The sequence below is a fragment of the Alligator mississippiensis genome, chromosome 9, assembly GCF_030867095.1.
Source record: "Alligator mississippiensis isolate rAllMis1 chromosome 9, rAllMis1, whole genome shotgun sequence".
NCBI classification, from domain to species: domain Eukaryota; kingdom Metazoa; phylum Chordata; order Crocodylia; family Alligatoridae; genus Alligator; species Alligator mississippiensis.
Window position 1 is genome coordinate 52,299,702 of NC_081832.1, and position 21,106 is coordinate 52,320,807.

Below are 21,106 nucleotides of genomic sequence, written 5' to 3' on the forward strand. Positions count from 1 at the left end.
AGTTTAATTTTGTGGATGAAGGCCAGAAAGAACATGTAATCGAACAGTCTCTTTGTTGTAATTTAAACTGAGTCACCTACTTTTTCCAGGTATGTATAACTCCACACTTTCCCATCAGCAAACATGCGGGATATAATCCTGCCTTGTTTATCTATATCTGTTCTTTCACTCATGGCACCACGCTGAAGTCCAGCCAATCGTCCATTGAAGAAATAAGAGACATTCACAGCAGCCAGCCCACTGCTGGGTAGCCAAAGAAAAGGACGTCCTAACTGATCATAAATTATCCGCAATGTAAATTTTCTGTGATCATCATATATTTTTTCTGTGCGTATATTCCGGTCATAATCAATGGACAACAGGTTCCTTCCATGGACCTATTCAAATAGAAATAGTCTGTATTTAGTGATCAGTAAGCACTAACCCATTGTGCTAATGTCTACATTGAAAATAATAAGTATAAAAATAAAATGTTCCAAAACTTACTAAAATTTGCAGGATTTGTAATAGCTTCATTTTCACAATTGTTCCTTATCCCTAAGATTTAGATGTTTTCCAAAGGTTTTATTGAGACATTTGCAACATCCATGCAGCCTGGCTTAGCTGTAGTCCCCAGGAGAAAGACCTAGGCTTGACAGACTTGACAGCTATACTGTCACCTACTACTCAAAATATAGGCTGCTAGCATTTAGCAGCTAACCACTGAACATGCTTAGAGGTCATTTTCCTACTGCTAGCATCAATGATTCTCAACCTTTCCTTATTACAACCCTAAGTTATGATATAGAAAATAATCTGCATCTTTATATCTAGCTTTTGGCTGTGAACAGACATCGTATTTGTCTTGGGATAAACCATGTTATCTTGGGACAAAGTGCAGCCATACAGACATTATGTCCATTGTCCTAGGATAAAACCTAAAAAACATTTCCTGGATAAGATATAATAACAGTTTACCCTGGGATATTGCCAAACATGTCTGTACAGGTAGCCCAGGATTGCATCATTGAATCAAGGGCAGAAAATTCTGGGATACCTGTATTGAATTCAGCAACTCACTAAAACCCAATTAGAAGGGTGATGTGTGTACACACCAATCCTGGGAATATTTTTGTTCCCAGACAAACAGAAGCACAACTTATCCAGGGATAAATACAACATCTGTTCCTAACCATAAAGAAAGAGTTGCTGGACTCCTCTGGGGGTTGAACCCCCGCAGGTTGGGAACTCCTGGCTTCAATACTTCCCTAATTATTTCCTCCATGATCAACTCAGAGGCATTTTTCTTTATAGGCTCAACACATGCACTATTTTGCAAGTTCATTCCTTTTTGGAGCCTTTGAGCTCTGATCCTAGACAGTACTGCTGAGCAAACTGGACTCCCAGCATCTTGCAAATGTGACTCCCTAGTAAGCAACAAAGCACAGACCAACTGCAGATGCTTCCTCAGCCTGATGAAGGATGTTTGGACCCAAAAGCTTGTTAAGAAGAATTTTTTCAACTATTTTAGTTTGTCTAATAAAAGATATTGGATTTACCCAAAAAACCTTGGTTACAAAAAAAGTTTTAAAAACTTCTTTAGATTGGGTGAATGTATTTCACTTTCCTGCTTTGTTCAATTAAACTTTTCAAAACGAAACAAAGTACAGTATGAAAAGTTTCAAATCCACAAGAGACTTTTTTGAAACTTGTAAGCAAAACAGGACCAAGGGGTTATAGATATGGCATACATAACCTTAACTATAGTGTTTGCTGCTACAAATTCTATAATGAGCGAGATAAATATTTTCACTGGAGGCTGAGCCAAAGATCCAGGCCAATGCTATAATCTAATAAAGCTTCTTAACTAATTTAATTGTGAATGCACCATTAATAAAGAAGAAGTCTTTAAACAGATATCTTTTGACAGCAGTGACTACTTAAGAAATATTCATCAGTTCCTGGGAATTTGTGCTTCAGCTTATATTTTATAGTAGCTTTGATTAAGCAACATTTTCTCTTATCCAAACTTAAATTGCACATCAAACAATATGTAAATTAACCCTGAGCCATCCTAGAGGACATAAAAGTTATTCTGAATTATTTTCACTGACAGGGTAAGCCCAATTCCCATCCCAACCCTACTGAATTCCTCTGTAGGAATTCAGCTATACAGAAAGCAATTTTAAAATTAATATGATTTTGTGTTCATAAAGAAATAATTATTTTTAATTATCTTTCATTTTCCTCAGTCTGATTTCCTCCCATTAGTAAAATTCAGCTCTTTAACACCGTTTTCATTTCCTCTGTGGGTAACTCTTAGAAAGAGCTCTTCATGTGGGATTTCCTAGAGAAGGTTTAGATATTGCCAAATAGATTGGTTCCGATACAGAGAAATGTGTGTGTGTTTAATACACTGGAAATGCTCAACTATCCCATTTGTTATTCAAGGATCTAATGGGAAAGGAGACTTGGAAGCAAAGCTCAAAGCTAATGGGCACACTTTCAGAGGTGTGTGCATAAAACTGGTGTGAATGTCAGTTGTGTATGGAAATCCCTTGCTTTGTAAAGATCTGCTGGGAAACGTAAGATAGCTTTCACTACCCAGATATTAACGTATCAGAGACAATTGACATAAAATTAAAGGGAAATTTCTCTAGTGTATTTCTGAACTCTCATAAAAATCTCAGAATATCCATATTTTGAAGAAGAAAAGTCCTTTCTCAAATAAGCTCAGTGAATATATTACCAGCTTTCCTATGTGAGCATTACAAGGTGTTTTAAGTTAATCATTATATAATTAGAGAGCCTTAAATAAAATTTCCAGGTTTTAGCCTCATCTCCTCTGGACCTGTAGTTCTTTGGATCTTTTCCTGCACTGCATCATGACTTTGTAACAGTAAATGATGACATTCTGCTTTAATACATAATTGGAAAACACAGAAGAGCAATAAAACCAGGTTTGGGAGCACTATGAAGTTGCTTTCTGAACCTCTGGAGATGCTAATCTAGTGTCACAGCCCTGTAACAAAAGCATTCCTGCATTGTTTCTTCCTCTGGGAAGGATGGCATGTGGGTTCTTCCACCTTGGGTAATTTTTGCAGGCAGTGAGTGAATAGGAACTAATAGTCTGAAAATCCAGCTCTCTTATATGAATTTTACATCCTTTAAATTGTTTTTGACCTCATAACAGATAATCTTTGTCTGAAAATCTGAGTTAAAACGTTCTCTTTTTTTCACAAAAAGAAACTGAATATGTTTCATGAAGGTTAATAGGTTTTCTGTCATAGTGAAGTGAAGCACTAGCTTTCTGAAATCATTACACAGAAGAATAGTTACGCACACATAAACATTACTCAGAGAATAAAGAAGCACCTGCTTTGATAACTCAGTAACTTGGTTTTCATTTGTAAAATATGCAACACCATAGAGTATAATTGCAATGTCATATTAATTATATAGAAACCCAAACAAATGACTAACTCCTACTTCTTTTGGGAACACTAATAACACTATTACAAATATCATGACTGAAGATTATCCAGCAAGCTATTTTTCTTTTATTCTGCTACCTACACACACATCTGTTTCTTCCTTTCGCTGTTGCTGTGTAAGTCACAATAGGGAAGAGCCCTTCTAGAATCTGGTTAATGGCTCTTCCAACAAAAATTACTTAAGTGATTTTATGCTGTATGTAAAAAATCCCTGGAGTGGAACCACCCGTAGGGCTCTGTATTACACTTCCTGCATGACATTCAACATAATCTTGATAATAAAACAGTAGACAATAAAGTGGTTAATGTAAAAGGTAAAGAATAGGTCTTCCTTGTTAGGCTTCATTATGGCTTTCTGGAAGTGTATGCATAAAGACATGTTTATAGCAAGAGCTGGGACAGGTAACAACAGTGATGTAGATATGGGCATCAGCATTGACTGATGCTCACCAGAAAACAAGTCTTCTGGGGACCCCTTGGTGTGTAATTTGGTTGCTAGCCCAACCGCTGTGTCTTCACTGCTTTTGTTACCTGTGCTACCCATCTTAAAGTTAGCACAGGCATTCAGATCTGTGTTACAATTACATCTTCAGTTTGCTAGGTAGGCATAAACTTGGAGTCTGCCTCATGTTGAGGGGCCAGGTTCCCTACATTCAGCTGAGATTTATGCTGTCATAGGCAGGAGATATAATGCCTTCACATCCACTGTATAGCCTTTCAGATACACTTATCTCAGCTGTGAGTTGGTGCCTAGATGAGCTCTACACTTGGGACCCTTTCCCCCACCAAAATTCTTCCTGCTATCACTACTAGTAGTCCCATTTCTCTTGCCCTTAGGGAGCTCAGGCAGCTGCATTATGGTTGACACACATGTAGGAGGCTTAGGTTGAAATTAAGTGCTAAAATGTCATAAATCATGTGCAAATGATTTGATGACAAGAGTAAACTACAAGGATAAAGCACTGCTAATGGTACACTGTTGTACTGGACAAGACGCCTGGGATAAAGTATAGAATTACTAATATGCAACCACACAGCTGATGGGATATACTGCAAAGGGGTTATTTGTGTGTTAAACAGCAGGAGATTGCTGCCCAGAAGAAAACAAGTGAGTTTGTTATCAGAGTCCTGCTAGCACGTAATACTCAAATAATCTTTTTATGTTGGTTTTTGTACTGGTACCCCTCACCACACAGTACCCAAGTTCCAGTCATCAAGAACTGACTGTATCAGACTCCTCTTTCACTTTAGATTGTTTTCTTGCTTTAGTTGCTGCCCATATTTACATAAGAAATTTCAAGTGGGAGACGCAATACCGAAAACGGTATTTTCCCTTAAAGCATTAATCCCATACAAGGGCAGGCTCTTGCACTACAGCCTTCCACTTTCCTCTTGTTCTGGGTCTTGGTCCCAATTTTGGGCCTCACTGCGGAGGTACATGAGTGTTCAGATTGGTTTTAAATACCCACTAGAATCTACAGGTTCCTGTTTTTTTCTCCCATTGCTACTGATATATCCCACATTACTGCATCTTTCTGCCTAGCCTGCTTTCCAGGTGCTTCCTCACAATTTTCCAATACAATTGTTTTTATTTTATTCACTAAACAGTTTACAAAGATGAATTAAAATAAATGAGATGCAAATAAATTCTATGCTTTCTCCCTCATTTTCAAATTGCATTTTCAGTCCACTCAACCTATTATAATCTCATGGTGATTTTCATTTAACAGAGCTAAATGGATATGTGATTATTGTTACAGGAACTAACAGCAGACAATTAAATGTTGAGGTGTTGATAGATAAAGCCGTGTTTTGATTTGCATAAACATGATGCTAGAGAATCTAACTCTGGAAAGGTTTCAGTTTTAAGACTTGTGCATTTAACTTTAGCTAATTACCACAAGTACCTCCATTAAGTTTTTAATTTTTAGAGTAAGGATTATAGCCACTTTATTTTAGGGCCTCATTTATTTTTGTTTTGAAGACCTAGTCAACATGCAGAGCTGATTTATCTTAGAATAGGAATGATTGCTACTTATAATCAACTTCTGGAGTACAGCATATCAAAAATCAATTATACAGCCCTAAAATCCAGTCATTAAGACTTTAGCTGCTAATCTCATTCCTTTTTTAAAATTTTGTTTTCTAAAAGAAAATTACAAGAGCATGCGACTCTGAAGGAATGGGCAGTAGTATACAGGAAAACGGGAAAGATGATTGATAAGTCAGCACTGAGAATTAGCTAACCACTGGACAACAGAAAACTATTAAAATGTTAACATCTTATATTGCATCTGCAAATTACTAAGCACTTAAATTAACACAGAATATCTAATTTTAACACCACCTCCCTATGCCTAAACAGCCTTATCCAATACCTAATGACATCAATTGAAAATTTCAAATTGACTTGAATGGGCTTTGAATCAGGGTCATGGCTTTTTTCATCCCATTATTCCTAAATCCTTTCCAATCTGTGCACGCTAGGGCCACTTCATCTACCTCTGAAACTTTGGGCACCTTAGGGGAATGGGGATAAAAAAATGACCATTGTTTTATACAATTAGGCAATTCAGGAAAGGAAATAAAAACAATACTTGTCTCATAGAAATGGCTATTGGAATTTAGGTTAAGTAGAATGCAGTTAGGCAAACACAAATTCTGTTTGGCTCATGGGGCTCATTTTTCTGCAGAATGGTATGTACTGCAAGAGACCCCCAAAGGTCAGGACATCAATCTTCCTGTTAGCAAGCCTACATTTTCACAAGTGTTGTGGGGTCCTAGCACTGAACTAGGCATTTTTACCATCCTCTAACGACAGAACTTCCACAGCCGGTAACAGCAGACTATCCCTCATATTTAATTTGCATCTAATTTACTTCCAATCTATGAATCAAAATGGAATCAAATATCCTTTCATATGGAAAAGAGTCTGTATAGAGGAGAAAACACTATTTTGTAATGACACTTACCCTGAGTTTTCTTCCAAACACAGTCACTTTGCCTTTAATCTGTTCTTTTCTTAGTCGCCATTCAATTGAGTTTAAGCCATTTTCCATTGGTAGGGAAATATTACACCGTCCTATGGTGGGGGTTACAGTGCCGGACAGGACATGAGGTTCACTGTGGAAGCTAATGCTCATTCCATTGGCATACATCACCCTCAAAGTGCCATTATTACAGAGCTGGTAGCTATTCCTCACTTGATCTACAGCAATAATGAGAAGAAAATTATGTATCTACTTTAGTCATAAAAAGAACATCTCACCTAATTTGATAGGTTTTCATGGCACTTCTGTTGATGTCAAGTGAAGTCTGCTTGCAATTACCACTTACATGGTGATACAGTGGAAATTACCATTGCTATTGATTTATGTAAAGAATAACCGTATTAATACTGTGAGCCTTCAGAAAAAAAATCCCATTATGTTTTCCCTTTACTGTTAATTATAAATCAAAATATATATTGATGTCTTTCACAGCATAATTTATGTGAATGCATTTTTAAAATCAGCAAATTCAGAGGAAAAATGATTTTAACCCAACTACTGGATCAACCACAAACCTATTAAATTTTGGGTTATAAAAAGATTCTGTTGGAAATTTTGTCAGGAATGAGAAAGTAAGCCCCTCTTCTTTTTCTTTCTCTGTTTAAAAACTGCCCTTCCAGCAGACACATGGCAGAGTATTATAGATTAGCTTTAAATCCTAAAGGTGTGATGCTCCAACAATACAGGCCAGACGCAACAATCCTTTGTGTGTGTGTCATTCTTCAATCTACTACAAAAGAGTTGTGCTAGCCAATCAGATGTCTGGCCTTTTTGCTTACCGATAAAAGTTATAAAAATAAACCTGTACTTTTTATGGTCATATTATTCTCTGCCTGGTTGACACCAGTGAGGTCCCTTCTGAAAGGCAATCAGAACAGAGCTTTTCAATACCTGTATAGTGTGCAGCTGCCATCTGAGCATCAATGCCCATCTGACAAAAGGATAACATCTACATAATTAATCATGTGGCATAACTGGAATAGAGTCATTGGAAAAGGATGCATCACAGGATAATAGTCTATAAATGTTGACATTTCTGTCAGAAGAAGACTATTGTCCTACAACAATGTTCTGATGCCAGTGACATTATCTCTTAATTAAAAAAACATCACCCACAGAATTCTTTTCAATCTATATTTGGTAACTGTGACTTTACATCACACTACAATATTTGGTCCACAACCAGTAGTTGCACCTAAAGGAATGTTTATCTTCTTAATTGCTAATCTCTGGGACTGTACTGTGCCTTTGTTATCTGAAGTGCTGATGGACAATGAAATCACATAGTAAACTACCTGTTTGGTACTGCAGCATGAAAGGCCCTGATTCTGATTTTACTAAAATGAGTAGATCCAATCAGTTGAAAGAACTTGCATAAATATTGGTGTAGGGGTGGGAGCTGACCTCACTTAAGCTCATCATAGAAAAACCAGCTGCTCTTCTGGGATTTTACACAGAGCGAGCTAACATTTCCCAACCAAACCTTGCTGTTTTTAGCAGTGAAGATATAGCCAACATTGCATTGAAAGCAAGTAAAGCAAACTTGATATAAATGCATCAGCAGAACCAATCTTCTCCAGCAGGTAATGATTAAACTAAATTAGACAGCACTTCCTTCTGCTGGCCCTGAAGATCTGCAAATTTAATAGTGTGCTTATGGGAGTCATTCTATCTTGTCGAAACTTTTTGTGTTCTTTTTACCAGTTCAGAAGAGTTCAGACCTTTTCAGAAGCTCGAATGATTATTCTGAATGGCTACTTTGAATTCTTAGGAGGATACTGGGTGTCTATGTATGATGTGCTGAACAGTATATGTCTGTACCTTGAACTACTGTGTAGGAAGCCTCCACTGAGGAAAGATTGGTAATGACTGTGACATCATCATCTCGATTGGAATTCTCAATATCTATGGTGATAGACTTTTCCATTTCACGGTGAAGGCTGGTAACCACTCCAGTGGGGCGTGTTACATTGGTTAGTCGTCCTTCATGGTCATAGCTAATGGAGAAAGTTATGAAAGCAAAATAAGTATGCATATATGCCTGACTTTTCTCTATGCAATATATTAAAATGCACCACATTCTTGCTAAAATTAGCATGAAACAGAGTCTTCAAGAGCATTATGATTATGTTCATCATGCTGCATCTTAAAACAGACTATGTTTATGAATTCATATTTTTCTAGAGAAAAAATAAAGTAAATCCAGAGAAACTCTTTTTAAAATCAATTGCATTATTTTAGACTGTCACTGGGTGCATCTACATGAGATGCTGACTCTGCAGTAGCAGTAAAATACTGCGCAGTAGCATGTCACAGCATGGATAGTGCTCCTGTATACACTACTGGGCAGTAGCATCACCTAAAAGACATTTGCAGACACTACTGCACAGTAACTTCAGTTACTGCGCATTTATTTAGTACGTGCTAATACAAGTACTAAATAAATGTGCAGTAACAACTGTGCAGTAGCGTCTCATTTAGACATACGAAATGAGAACAGTATTTGGCTCACAGAGTTATCTGTAACGAACAAATGCTTATTTTAATATTTATAAGTCATTACAACTGGATTAAGGTAAGTGGAGTCATAGCTCATTGTTCACCAAACAATTATATCCAGAGACAACATTATAGCCAGTGAAAACTACTGAGTTTTAGGTGATATGAAGATAAACCTGCATTTAAAGTTTAACAGAAAGAAATCTACTTGAGAATGTGATTTCTGTGTGGTCAGTTTTGCATTGTGCATCAATCTTGTGTTCATGAAAATAACAGATTAATAGCACTGTAGAGAGCCAAGTTACAGTGTAGGCTGGTGTTATGCAAGAGGCAGGACACAGCTCAGAAAATGTTTCTTCATTATCATAGAATCATAGAAAAACAGGGATGGGAAGGACCTGAGGGCATCTAGTCAGAGAATCATTTAAATAATGATTTAGATGATTGTCCAGCCCTAATGTCTATGAAATCTATAAAATCTAAACCAGCAGTTGGCAACCTTTTCAGGCTATAGGAAGGAATGACACAAAGGTTGGTGAGTGGGCTGGAGGGTGCCAGGCCACTGCTGTCACCACTTTACCTTAGCATGGCACAAGTAAGGAAGTGCTTGGCACCATTACTTCTCTGTGCTGTGGCACAGAAAATGCCTACTGCCAAATCCTGCTGAAGCCCCACATCTGCAGACTGGGATCCAGCCCGTGGATGATAGATTGCTAACTCCTGATCTAAACCTTCTTATCTAAATAGCTGTCCGTCTTGCAAACTTCAAATGATGGAGATTCCACAGCTTCACTAAGTAATCTATTCTAGTACTTAACCACCTTCACAGTTAGCGAGTGGTTTTTATATGTCCCTTCTTGTTTATTCTGTCCTCTTCAGATACAAAGTAGTCTATCATCATCCTCTCTATTAAAACCCAGCCTAGTCAGGTATTCCCAAGTAGGGGTGACTGGTGCCACCTAAGTAAGGTGGGGCATGTGCCCCCCCCCAGTGACCAGTCAGCAACCAGGGAGGAATCCCTCTGTGACCAATCTTGCTGACTGGGGGGAAGAGGGTTGTCCCCCGTGCCTGATTGCGAACTGGCCGTGGCGCTCCCGGAAGCAGACGCAGTGCTCCCAGAAGTGGCTGCGGACACTTCTGGAAGTGCCTCGGCTGCTTCCAGAAGCGCCACAGTGCACCCACTCTGGCCAGTGCTCACAGGGGGGCACCGGTGCTCTCACCTGCCATCCTTGCCTGTCACCTATGTGACTAGTGTGGCCTGTTAGCGGGTGCACCAGCACTTTCAGGGGGTGCACATGCATCGCCACTGTTTCCAAGTTCGTGTTTTTACATTTGATTGTCCTACACTAAGTGCAGGACTTTATACTTGTCCTTACTGAATTTCAACCAATTAGTTTTGGACCATTTTCCCAGTTTGTCAAGGTCACTTTGAATCCCTCCACCCAGCTAGGTCTCATCTGCAAAGTTACTAAGTGTGCACTCAATTCTATCCTTCAAGTCATTAACAAAGATATTAAAGCATACAAGACCTGGGACAAAACGTTAGAAGCCCCACCTGATACTTAGTTTGGCATTGAGCCATTGATGACTACTGCATTGTGAACCTTAAACTTCCTTGCTGTTCTAGTTGTGAAACTTCATCTGAATAAAGGCTTACTATCATAGCAGATGGACAATGGACTTTAGTGCCCTCTTGTTGGTAGCATAGGAAAACATAGAGAAACCAAACAATTTCTGTACATTTCAGCCTGTGACTAAATTTAAACATGTAAGCTGCCCAACTGATTTCAACATGGTTGCCTTTATGACTACTGAGATCTAAAACAGTAATGAATTACACAGACTACCTGACACGTATCAGAGAATTTTTTAGACCTTTATGAACTTATACATGAGTACCAAGTATTCTAACTTAAAAAAGACAACTATAGAGAAGTGTATCTTACTGAAACCTAATGAAATACTCAGTTAAAGACTGAAAGAGTTAGTAAACATAGAATTATTTGTAAATTTTGGAAGTTGAAGCCAGATGGGACAACTGTGATCCTTCAGCTTGACCTCCAATACGTTCATGTAAGGTGTTTATGACAAGATACGTATTAACAAGTATGGTTTTTATAAATAATAATCATGCCTCTTTAATCCATTATAATTCTTTGGGTATGTCAACAAGATGTTGGATGACACAGTATTGTATGACATAATGTATGAAAGGCTACTTTAGGAAGTTTAGAAAATATCCTTCAGAAAGAGGCTTTGAAGTAAAAGTAATACTCATAAAAAAGTAATACTGATCAAAAAAGTCACAAGACGGTTATGAAACAAGAAATAAAGATCAATAATAAATGGACAGTTTTCAAGCATGGTGAAAGTGTGTCCTCAGGGCTCTGTATTTGAACTAATATTGTTTATTAGTGATCAGAAAAAGAGAGGAAACATGAAAGTGACAAAATCATTTAGTTTAAGACTAGAAAAGTCTCTGTATACTATCAGTGACATGACAAAACTAGGTGAATGGACAGCAAAATGGCAGGTGAGATTTACCATTAGCAGATATGTGGTAGGTAATCCATACTGGAAAGAATAATTTGAACTACTCCTATACATTGCTGAGTTTTAAATTAACTCAGGAAACAGGCATGGGGATACTCACTGAAAATCTCTGCTTAAAATGCAGTGGCAAAGAAATCTTAGAAGTCATGTGGAATGAGACAGAAAATACAAAAAATATTCTAATGCCATGTATATAAATCAATGGTTGTTTGCCCTCAGATGGGGGACACAGTTCAGTGCTGATCTCAGAAAGGAGAGATTAAGAGATGAATAATGAAAATGACTAGAAACATGGGAAAAGTTACATATGGAAAGAGTGACTGAAAATCTGGGAATGATTTAGTTTATGATTTAGAGGTATGAAAGTAATAAAAACTCTATAATCAGTATTCAAAGAAAATAAAAAGGAGATTCGTATCTACCTATTGTCTTAATATAAAAATGAAATAGTAATACACCAAATTTACATGTGATAGAAGGGAATGCACTTTCTGCAATATATAATTAATTTGTAGAACTGCCTGCACTTACAGTGAAATTTGATTAATTTGCCTATGGAATAATTTGCCGTTATGATTCCATGCCAGTGCCCCTCTGCCCTCCTAAGCCCTCCCAATTATCAACTCTCAACAATTGGTCACTACTGGATAATTTGTCCATATTCACATTCCTGTTGGAGTGGCAAATTAACAAGAATTTAAAATAAGATCTGACATTTATACGAATAAGAAAACCATCATTTTACAATTTTCCCTATAGGAAGATTATTCTAAGATTGTTCATTTTGAGATTGCTTGCACGTTCTTCTGAAATTTCTACTGCAGGACAGTGTTTGTTACAGGTTGTAGGTCTCAGTACAGACCTTGTAGTAAGACTTGATGAAAGTAGATTGTGTATCGGCTTTGACTGAAGTATTCTGGCCAGCAGCAGAGCTGTTGCAGAAGTTTTCAGTTGTTGCTGTGCGCATCTATATGAGATGCCTAAATGCACAGTAGCATATTTTACCGCACAGTAAGCATGCACATCTACACATGTGCATGCATACTGGGCAGTAAAAACCCTTAATCCTGCATAAATTTGCTATCTGCAAATGCAGGTAGTAAATTAAAGCAGGATTAGTTACTGCACAGTAACAAACATGTAGACAAGACCCAAGAGCAAATTTGTTTCCGGCTGTGTCCTGCCACTAGTGAGCTGCCCTCAGGCTAGCCCCAGGGCTCTGGGCTAGAAGCCTCTCCTGCCCCAGGGCTATGGCAACCTCTGCTTGAGGCTTTAAAAACCTGCAGGCATTTTGAGCCCTGGGGCACATTGGAAGGGAGCCTGAGGGCACTCCAGGCTCTGTGTCCCCCTGGGCAGGCTGCAGCCTAGCTCTGCCAGCCTGCCTGCACTGCAGCGCCACTGCCTGGTACTGCAGTACCATGAGGCTGACAGGACAGTGCTGTCCAGGTCAGCAGGGTGCTGCAGACTCAGACCAGGCCAGTCAGCCCACACAGGCCCAGCTTCTGGCCAGCAAGACCAGTGCCATCTGCCCACAGCCCACCCCCAGCAGCCTGCCCTGTGCCTGCAGGTGCTGCGGGGCATTGCCTCTGCCATGTGGCTGCCAGTCCTGTGCCGTGCGCCTGCACTGGGCACTGCAGGCAGCTGCCCAGGCCTGGCAGAATAGGGACAGCTGTGTGGGGGTCCAGAGAGCCAGCGTAGGACCCACAATGGCCTCATTCTCCTCATCCAGGCCCATGCCCACATCTGTGCCCATGCCTTTCATCTGGGACCCCAAATGGACCAAGGAGGAGACTAGCAACCTTGTGGCACTGTGGGGCGAGGTGGAGATACAGGGCCAATGCCCACATCTATGAGGCCCTGTCAGGCTGGATGAAGGAGCATGGGCATGACTGGTCTGTACAGTAGTGCTGCATAAAAGTCTAGGCCTTGTGGGCACAGTGGGTTGCCATGACCATCTACAATTATCAGCCCGTAAGTTCCTGTAAGTCCATGACCTTTATGCAGTAACTGACAGCCATCCTTCCAGCCTGGGACCCAGGCCACAGCCTTGCTCTCTATAACAGCACAGGTGGCCTGCCTGAGTCCCCACTCTGGCCTGGTACTTCCAGTGACACATCACCAGAGGAGGGCCCCTCAGGCATCCATTGTCTCATTCTGCCAAACTCTCCAGCTACAGTCTCCACCAGCAGTTTGGGGAGCTCTGGCCAGCACCTGCCTTGCCAGCTCAATAGCCCCAGGGCCAGCCATGAGGTGCAGCTGGCCATGACACTGCTGGCCCCCAGCAGCACCAGCTCCTCCCTGTGGGAGGGCCCAGCTTGGTGCCTGCATGGCACATCCCACCATCAGAGGATGCTGCCCGGAGGTGTATGCCATCGCCAACAGTTAGGATGGAGTGAAGCCACAGGCCACACCAGTCCTGGCCATGTGGTGATGAGTAGCTCTCACAGAGGGCCCTCCTTGCTCTGCCCGTGCCCCCACCCCGCCCCCCTCTTGCCCAGCCTGCTCACACTCCCCTGGCCCTGGGTTCCAGGTCTCCCCACCTCCCACAGCACTCAGGGAGGTGGGAGACATTGCAGAACTTTATTGAATAACCCATGCCCCCACTCAAACCAAGGAATGCACTGATGCCAGTGACAAAGGAATGCATTGATGCCTTCTTGGCTGTAGGGGGGAGAAATGTGTAGCACAGCCACAGGTAGCCCTTGAGGTGGCAGAGGAGGTTGAGGGGCAGTCCAGGATTGCCCCCACACCATTGTAGCTCAGGGTGCCATATTAGGTGCGCAGTTGTGCCCAGGGCACAATGGTCATCAGCAGCAGCAGGGCATAGTGGGTCAGGCACCTCTTGGTCCACACAAACAGCTCCTTGTACATGCACAGCAGAAGCATGCTTGAGGTGTAGTGCCAGAGTAATGGGTCTGCCCCCTGGGTACCTCCCTGGAGAGGCCCCCTGCAGGGACTGCAGGGGCACAGGCAGCTACTCATCCCAGTCATCTGGGAGCTGGGTGGCAGTATAGCACAGTGGCTGGCCTCCAGGAGGTGAGGGGGGCTGTGGTCTGAAGTTGTGGCAGCAGGTGCTGCCAGTAGCCTGGTTTTTCCTGGCTTGGGAATGGGGCGGGGGAGGCAGACTGCCTGCAGCTAGCACCCAGTGGTCCACTGGCCCCAGGGAGGCAAGAGGGAATGGTGGGGAGGGGGTCTCAGCCAGCGGCTGCATGGGCCTGGGACTGCCTGCCCAACTTACCATGGTTCCTGGGCACCCGTGCATGCTTTACCCCCAATCTGAGACTGGGCAGCGCAAGGCCTCTGGTACAGAGCATCATATCAGAGACATGCTGCAAACTCCCACAAACAGCTTCTGTCTCATGGCTCTGCAGGTCCTGCAGTTGCACACGTAGAAGAGGTCACCCTCAGCATCTAGGGTGTAGCCTCAGGGTCACCAGCACCCACAGCCGGGGCCCTGTAGATGCACTGGCTCCACCAGAGTCAGACACAGGACCACATCATCCTCCTGCAGCAGCTCGTGGAGACATCGCAGGAGCAGCTGGAGGACTCATGGGTCTGGAGGACTCACAGGCAGGTGGAGGATATCGACTGCAAGGATGCATGGGACTGGGTGGACCAAGAGTTCCAGGCAGAGTTCCTGGCCCTCGAACACGAGTGGCTTCAGCTGCTGCAGGAGCAGAACACCATCCTGGGCTGGGCAGGCCACGGACCATGACTGCCGGGTGCTGGACACTGTTCTGGCCCTGGCAATCACATTCATGCTGCCTGCTGCCTGGCCCCCTACCCTAGCCCCTACCTCCTCCCACCTGGGCCTTGGAGGAGGTTATGTGTTGCTTTCAACAGCCAGGAGCCCCTGGCCCAGCCACTGCCCCGGGCCTAGCACCACCTAGCTCCCCCACTTGGGCCCAGCTCTGCCACTCACCCTGGCTCCATGTAGGTGTGGAGCCAGAGCTGCCTGCAACAGGGCCAGCACCGCACACCAGCCCTGTTGGCTCTGGCCACTGGCTGCCAGAGGGGAAGCTGCCCATGCCAGGGGACCAGTGGCCACCATCACCCCTGGGCAAGTGCCCCACCAGCCGCACTTGCCACGGCATGCACACCCATGGGGGAACAGCCAGAGGCTGGGGTACTGGCCACCTGCCCTCAGGCTCTGCTCCCTAAGTGCCCCCAACCCATGCCCCCCCCCCACCCCAGGACAGACCACAAAGGACACTGCAATAATTGTCACGGGGAAGAAGGTGAGTGGTGGAGGGGCTCTGTTGAGGGGGAGGGGTGGGCTCTTATGGGGATGGAGGGGGGAGAGGTGCTCTGGTTGATGCAAGGGAAATAGTCTTCATAGACTTCACAGACATTAGGGAAGAGATCTCACAAGACCATCGAGTCCAGCCCCCCTGCCATAGTCAGGAAGTTTGCTGGGGTCAAATGATCCCAGCAAGATAAACATCCAAACACCTTTTGAATGAATTCAGAGTAAGTACTTGCACCACCTCTGCGGGGATTCTGTTCCAGACCCTGGACACTCGAACTACAAAGAATTTTTCCTTATGTTCAGTCTAAACCAGCCTTCCAGGAGTTTGTAGCTGTTAGACCTTGTTATCCCTTGGGAAGATGTGGTGAACAGCTGTTCTCCCAGGTCCTGGTGCACCCCCCTGCCCTTATATACTTATAGGCTGCCACCAAGTCACCCCTGAGCCTTCTCTTCTCCAGGATGAAGAGTTCCATGTCCCTCAGTCTCTCCTTGTAAAGCTTGCTCTCTTGGCCTTTGATCATATGAGTGGCTCTCCTTTGGACTCTCTCAAGCTTATCCATGCCCCTCCTGAAGTGGGGGGGGGGGGCAAAAATGGATGTAGTACTCCAGCTGTGGCTTCACTAGGGCCGAGTAGAGTGGGAGAGTGACATCCCTGGTTTTGCTTGAGATGCATTGGTGGGTGCACGCCAATGTTTGGTTTGCTTTGCCAGCCATAGCATTGCATTGATGACTCATGTTCATCTTGCAGTCAATCAAGACCTCCAAGACTCTTTCAGTCGTGGTGGTAGTGAGCGTAGCACTGCCAAACCTATAAGTATGATTCTGGGTTTTTTTTCCCCAAGGTGGAGTGCCCCACCCTTTTCTACATTGAATGCTATCAGGTTTTGGTCTGCCCACCTTGCAAGCATGTCCAGGTCAGCCTGTATCCCCAGCCTGTCTTCCAGTGTGACCACCTTCCCCCATAGTTTAGTGTCGTCCATGAACTTTGCCAGTCCACATCTGACGCCTGAACCCAGATCATTAATTAGGATGGTGAAGAGTACTGGCCCGAGTACTGAGCCCTGAAGGATTCCACTGGTCATCTTGCACCACATTGATTTGCTCCCATCAACTAGTACTCTTTGGGTCTGATCCCAGAGCCAGTTCCCTAGCGGTTAGACTGAGATGGTCAAGGCCACTGTTCCCCAGCTTAACCATGAGGACATCATGGGAGACCAAGTTAAAGGTTGTCTTGAAATCCAGATATATGACATTAACCTTGTCTCCCTTGTCCAGGCAATGCATCACCTGGTCATAGAAGGAGACGAGGTTGGTCAGGCAAGACCATCCAGCAACAAAGCCATGTTGGATGGCATTCAGAAGGTTGCCTTCTGTTAGCCCAGGGGTGGGCAAAATGAGGCCCATGGGCTGGATGCGGCCCACCAGGTCATTCTATCTAGCCCACAGGGCCCCTAACATTTTTGGAAAATTAATATTTATTTGTCCCTGGCAACCTGTCACGTGGCCCTCGATGGCTTGCCAGAACTCAGTAAGTGGCTCTCTGCCCGAAATAATTGCCTGCTCCTGTGGTAGCCTGATGCTGATGTATCACCTTGTAAGTGTGGTGCTGGGAGTGGGTGGGGAGGTGGGGAATCCTTGGGTGGAGATGCAGGTGAGTTAGAGCAGGGACTGCTGGGGGAGGTAGTTGGCCAGGGCCACCCACATATGGTGCCTTGGCCTCCGATGGCAGGTGCATAGCTCTCCTAAGACCCTGGTGGGGCAGGCGGGCTACTGAAGGTGTTACTCCCACTGCCAGGCGTCTTCTGCACACCATGCCTCCTCCACCCAGGCCTTGCAGAAGAGCTCTGCCCAGGCCTCACAGATGTTATACAGCACATAGGCTGTGACGTGACCCAGGGGAGGTTGTCCTCAGTGACTTCGAGGCAGATGATGAGAGAGTACCACAGGCTCTTGTGACAGCCGAAGGCATAGTCCACCAGGGTGCAGGTCCAGCTCAGGCAGTGGTTGAATTGGGCCTGGTGCGGGTCCAGGTCACTGGTATAGGGCTCCATGAGCCAGGGCAGGAGCAGGTAGGCAGGGTCCCTGATGACGAGGGGCATGATGGCCATGATGCCATCCTGCAGGTCCGGCACCCCCAGTAGGATGGAGTTCTAGAAGACATGGGCATTGTGAGCACTGCCTGCCCAGCCAGTGCTCATATGTGTGAAGTCCCCTTGATGGTCCAGGATGGCCTGGAGCACCATGGAGTGAAAGCCCTTCTAGCTGTAATGGGTGGTTTTTGTGGGGTGGGCAGGTGATGGGGATGTGGGTCCCCTGCAGGGCCCCAATGCATTGGGGTAATCTGAGAGCATGGAAACCCACAACTACCACTTGAGGGTCATGTACACAGAGCATGGTGTCCACCAGCATAACCTGGAGGGTTCTGCACACCTCCACGATGGCCTCCCCAGTGGTGGCTTTGCCCATGCTAAACAGGTGGCTGATGTACTGTAGACTGGCAAGCATGACGAGGGCCAGGCAGGTGTCTGCGGGGAGGGGCGGCTGCATGCTGGTGACCTGCCACTCCAGGTGGGGTCAGAGCTTCTCTAGGAGGTCCTCAAAGGTGCCCTGGGTCATGTGGAAGGCCTCCAGTCATTGCTCATTGTTTCAGGTGTACTGGATAATGTGTTGCCACCAGTCCTGGTTGGCCTGGGGGGCCCAGAGGCGATGAGGCTGGAGACCCAGGAGGTGATGGTGGCCCCAGCAGTGGTGTCCAGAAGCCTCTCATCAGTGCCCCTGCCATCAGGAGCTGCACAGTGGCGACCCTGGGATGGTGGCCTGGGATCAGGCAAGTGGTCACTGCATGGGTGGAGAACCAGGCATGGTGAGATGGTCATGGGCCAGGTGGCAATTGGCACAGTGGGGGTCAGCAGGGCTCTTGAGTGGTCAGCAGGAGCCTGGGGCACTGGTTGTCACTGCCAGGGGCTGGGGTGGAGCAGCCATAGTGCAGGGAGGCAGATTGGGTTAGGAGAAAGCTGGCATGTGCCCTTCTACTGGGCATGCAGGTCCTGGGCAGGGAAGTGGCTGGCCAGAGAGCAGTGATCAGGGCTGGCTTTTGAAGAGGTCTTCTGGCTGCAGAGTCTGGAGCTTCCCCTGATGGCAACAGAGGCCCATTGCAGGGCTGAAGGAAATTTGGGGCTGAGAGCAGTAAATCTTCTCCCTAGTTCCTGCATGTATAGACATCTGCCCAGGTGTGCTTACTCCAGTATAGTTTACACCTGAGTAAACTGAGCCCAGATCAAATATATGCGAGTAGGAACATATCAGGAAACTGGCTGTCAAAATAAGAAAAACAAAATGTGTCCTTGGGTAGATAGGGGACCTCTGACGCAGAACAGACCCACAGATAAAGCATATCAAGTACTTCTTCACATACTTATAAGTAGATTAGTAAGATACAGATATGGTAAAATAGTTTGCCAAATATTTAGCTAAATTTAGAAATACTGTATGTGTGCCAAGATAAACTGCTAGCATAAAGAATATATAAGAGGTAGAAAAGCACCAGCCCATTGGAATAATCCCAAAGATTAGAATAGATCTGGTCATCAGTTCTCTACCTTGCACAGAACTCAGATGTAGGAATCAGGAGCCCCAGACATGACTGCTGCCTCAATCACCCAGTCACATCACGTTGTATCTCGCGGTTGTGAGCATGTTGTATTGCTTTTGTCTAACTACAGTAATAGAATTATAACTGCTAAGGTTGTTTTTGTTTTTGACTTAGAATTGTAACTGCTGGGATTTAATAAACTTTCTTGTAGTTAAGGGCAACCATGTCTTAGTCTTCATACTTGGTAAAAAGACCCATAGCCTCATTGGACACAACAGGGTATTGGACTAGATGGACATCTATTCTGAGTTGGTAAGACAATTCCTGTCTTCCTAAAATGAAGTTCAAGGTGAAATCCTAGATTACTTGAAGATAATGGATGTTTTTCTATTGACCTGATTGAGGTCAAACTTCCATCCAAAATTGCACAACATGTTGGTCAAGAGGCAAGGTAGGTAGAAAAGTGAATGGGGAAGCAATGAGCTCAGAAGCCGTCTCTGGAAATAGAGGCATCAGTGATTCAGCAATGGGCATCTGAGGAATATCTCCATACTAGAAAATACTGGGGGCCTATAGATAGGCTAAAATATTTCTTGGAGTTGGGCAGCAGACATAAATATATTTGTAAAGCAGGAACTGTAATAGAGGATTTGGTACCTAAGTGTCAGATGACAGGCATTAATCTCCAGGAAATGCCCTGATCCAGGGCTGTTAGTATTACTCTAAGACAGGATTGTCCAACTTCAGTTTGGACAGAGGCTGAAGGCAGTGCTGGCATGTAGCCCCTGCGATGTACATAGCTTGGATGACACTCTTTGGGGAGCCCCCCTGGGATATCCCCTATTATACAGGCTGTACTGGTGGCATGTAGCACCCTGCCACTGGGCTGCACCAGCAGCATGGGCTCCCCTTCCCCTCCCTCTCGGCTGTTTAGCCTCTGCCAGCAGCACATAGTCGTGCCCCCCCTCCCCCCCCAACTGCAGCATGGGCTGTGCAGGTGGCATGTGGACCCCTGGGCACAGCAGTGGGAGAGGCAGTCATTTTTCATGGGCCACATCATAAGACTGAAGATGACCTGTAAAATAAGACTTGGGACTGAAGATGACCTTTTATTTGTGAAAGGATGAAGTGGTTTCAGTTGGTATGTATAGGATCTTTCTAAAGATTTAAGGCACTAAGTATAACCACAGAATCCTTTCTCAGTCTTTTAGTGCCTGCATTTTGACTGTTAGACTTTTGAAATATATAACTGCTTGACAGCTTTAGAGGGATTTTGCTAGGTTGCTTTCATATATGGTAATAGGTAACAGCAAATGTTGACCTTACATGGAGAAGGGCCACGTACATTTAAATATATCCTTATGCCTTATAAAAACAAATCTGATTCAAGGAGAAAACTGCAGCACTCTCTTGGGGCATTCTGAAGGCCAAGTGGAGTATCATTGGGGACCACTTCAAAGATCTGTTCTTCATGCCCCAAAACAATCTTAAATTCTCCTATGTGAGCCTGCTGTTAGCTGTTACATTATTTATAAGCCCTGGCTGCTCATAGCATAAAATGAAGTGCATGTTATATTTTTATTTGATTCCATGAAGTATGTGGGAGATAGGGGAGTGCTGTATTTCAGTAAGGTAGTTGGTATGGATATACCATTTATTTCTAAATTGTAATTCTCATTTTGTTATATTA

The 21,106-nt window shown here is 44.1% G+C and overlaps 1 protein-coding gene across 11 annotated transcripts in view; it reads right to left on the bottom strand.

The window, feature by feature from the left end:
• Positions 1–21,106, bottom strand: part of TENM2 (teneurin transmembrane protein 2) — a 2,247,577-nt gene that overhangs the window by 10,027 nt on the left and 2,216,444 nt on the right. For all 11 annotated transcript variants that reach the window (XM_059733461.1, XM_059733468.1, XM_059733466.1 and 8 more), the window contains 3 exons: positions 8,345–8,520; positions 6,446–6,681; positions 81–377 (listed from right to left, as the gene is read on the bottom strand). In XM_059733461.1, coding sequence (XP_059589444.1) covers positions 81–377; positions 6,446–6,681; positions 8,345–8,520 — 709 coding nt within the window. The remainder of the gene's footprint in view (positions 1–80; positions 378–6,445; positions 6,682–8,344; positions 8,521–21,106) is intronic.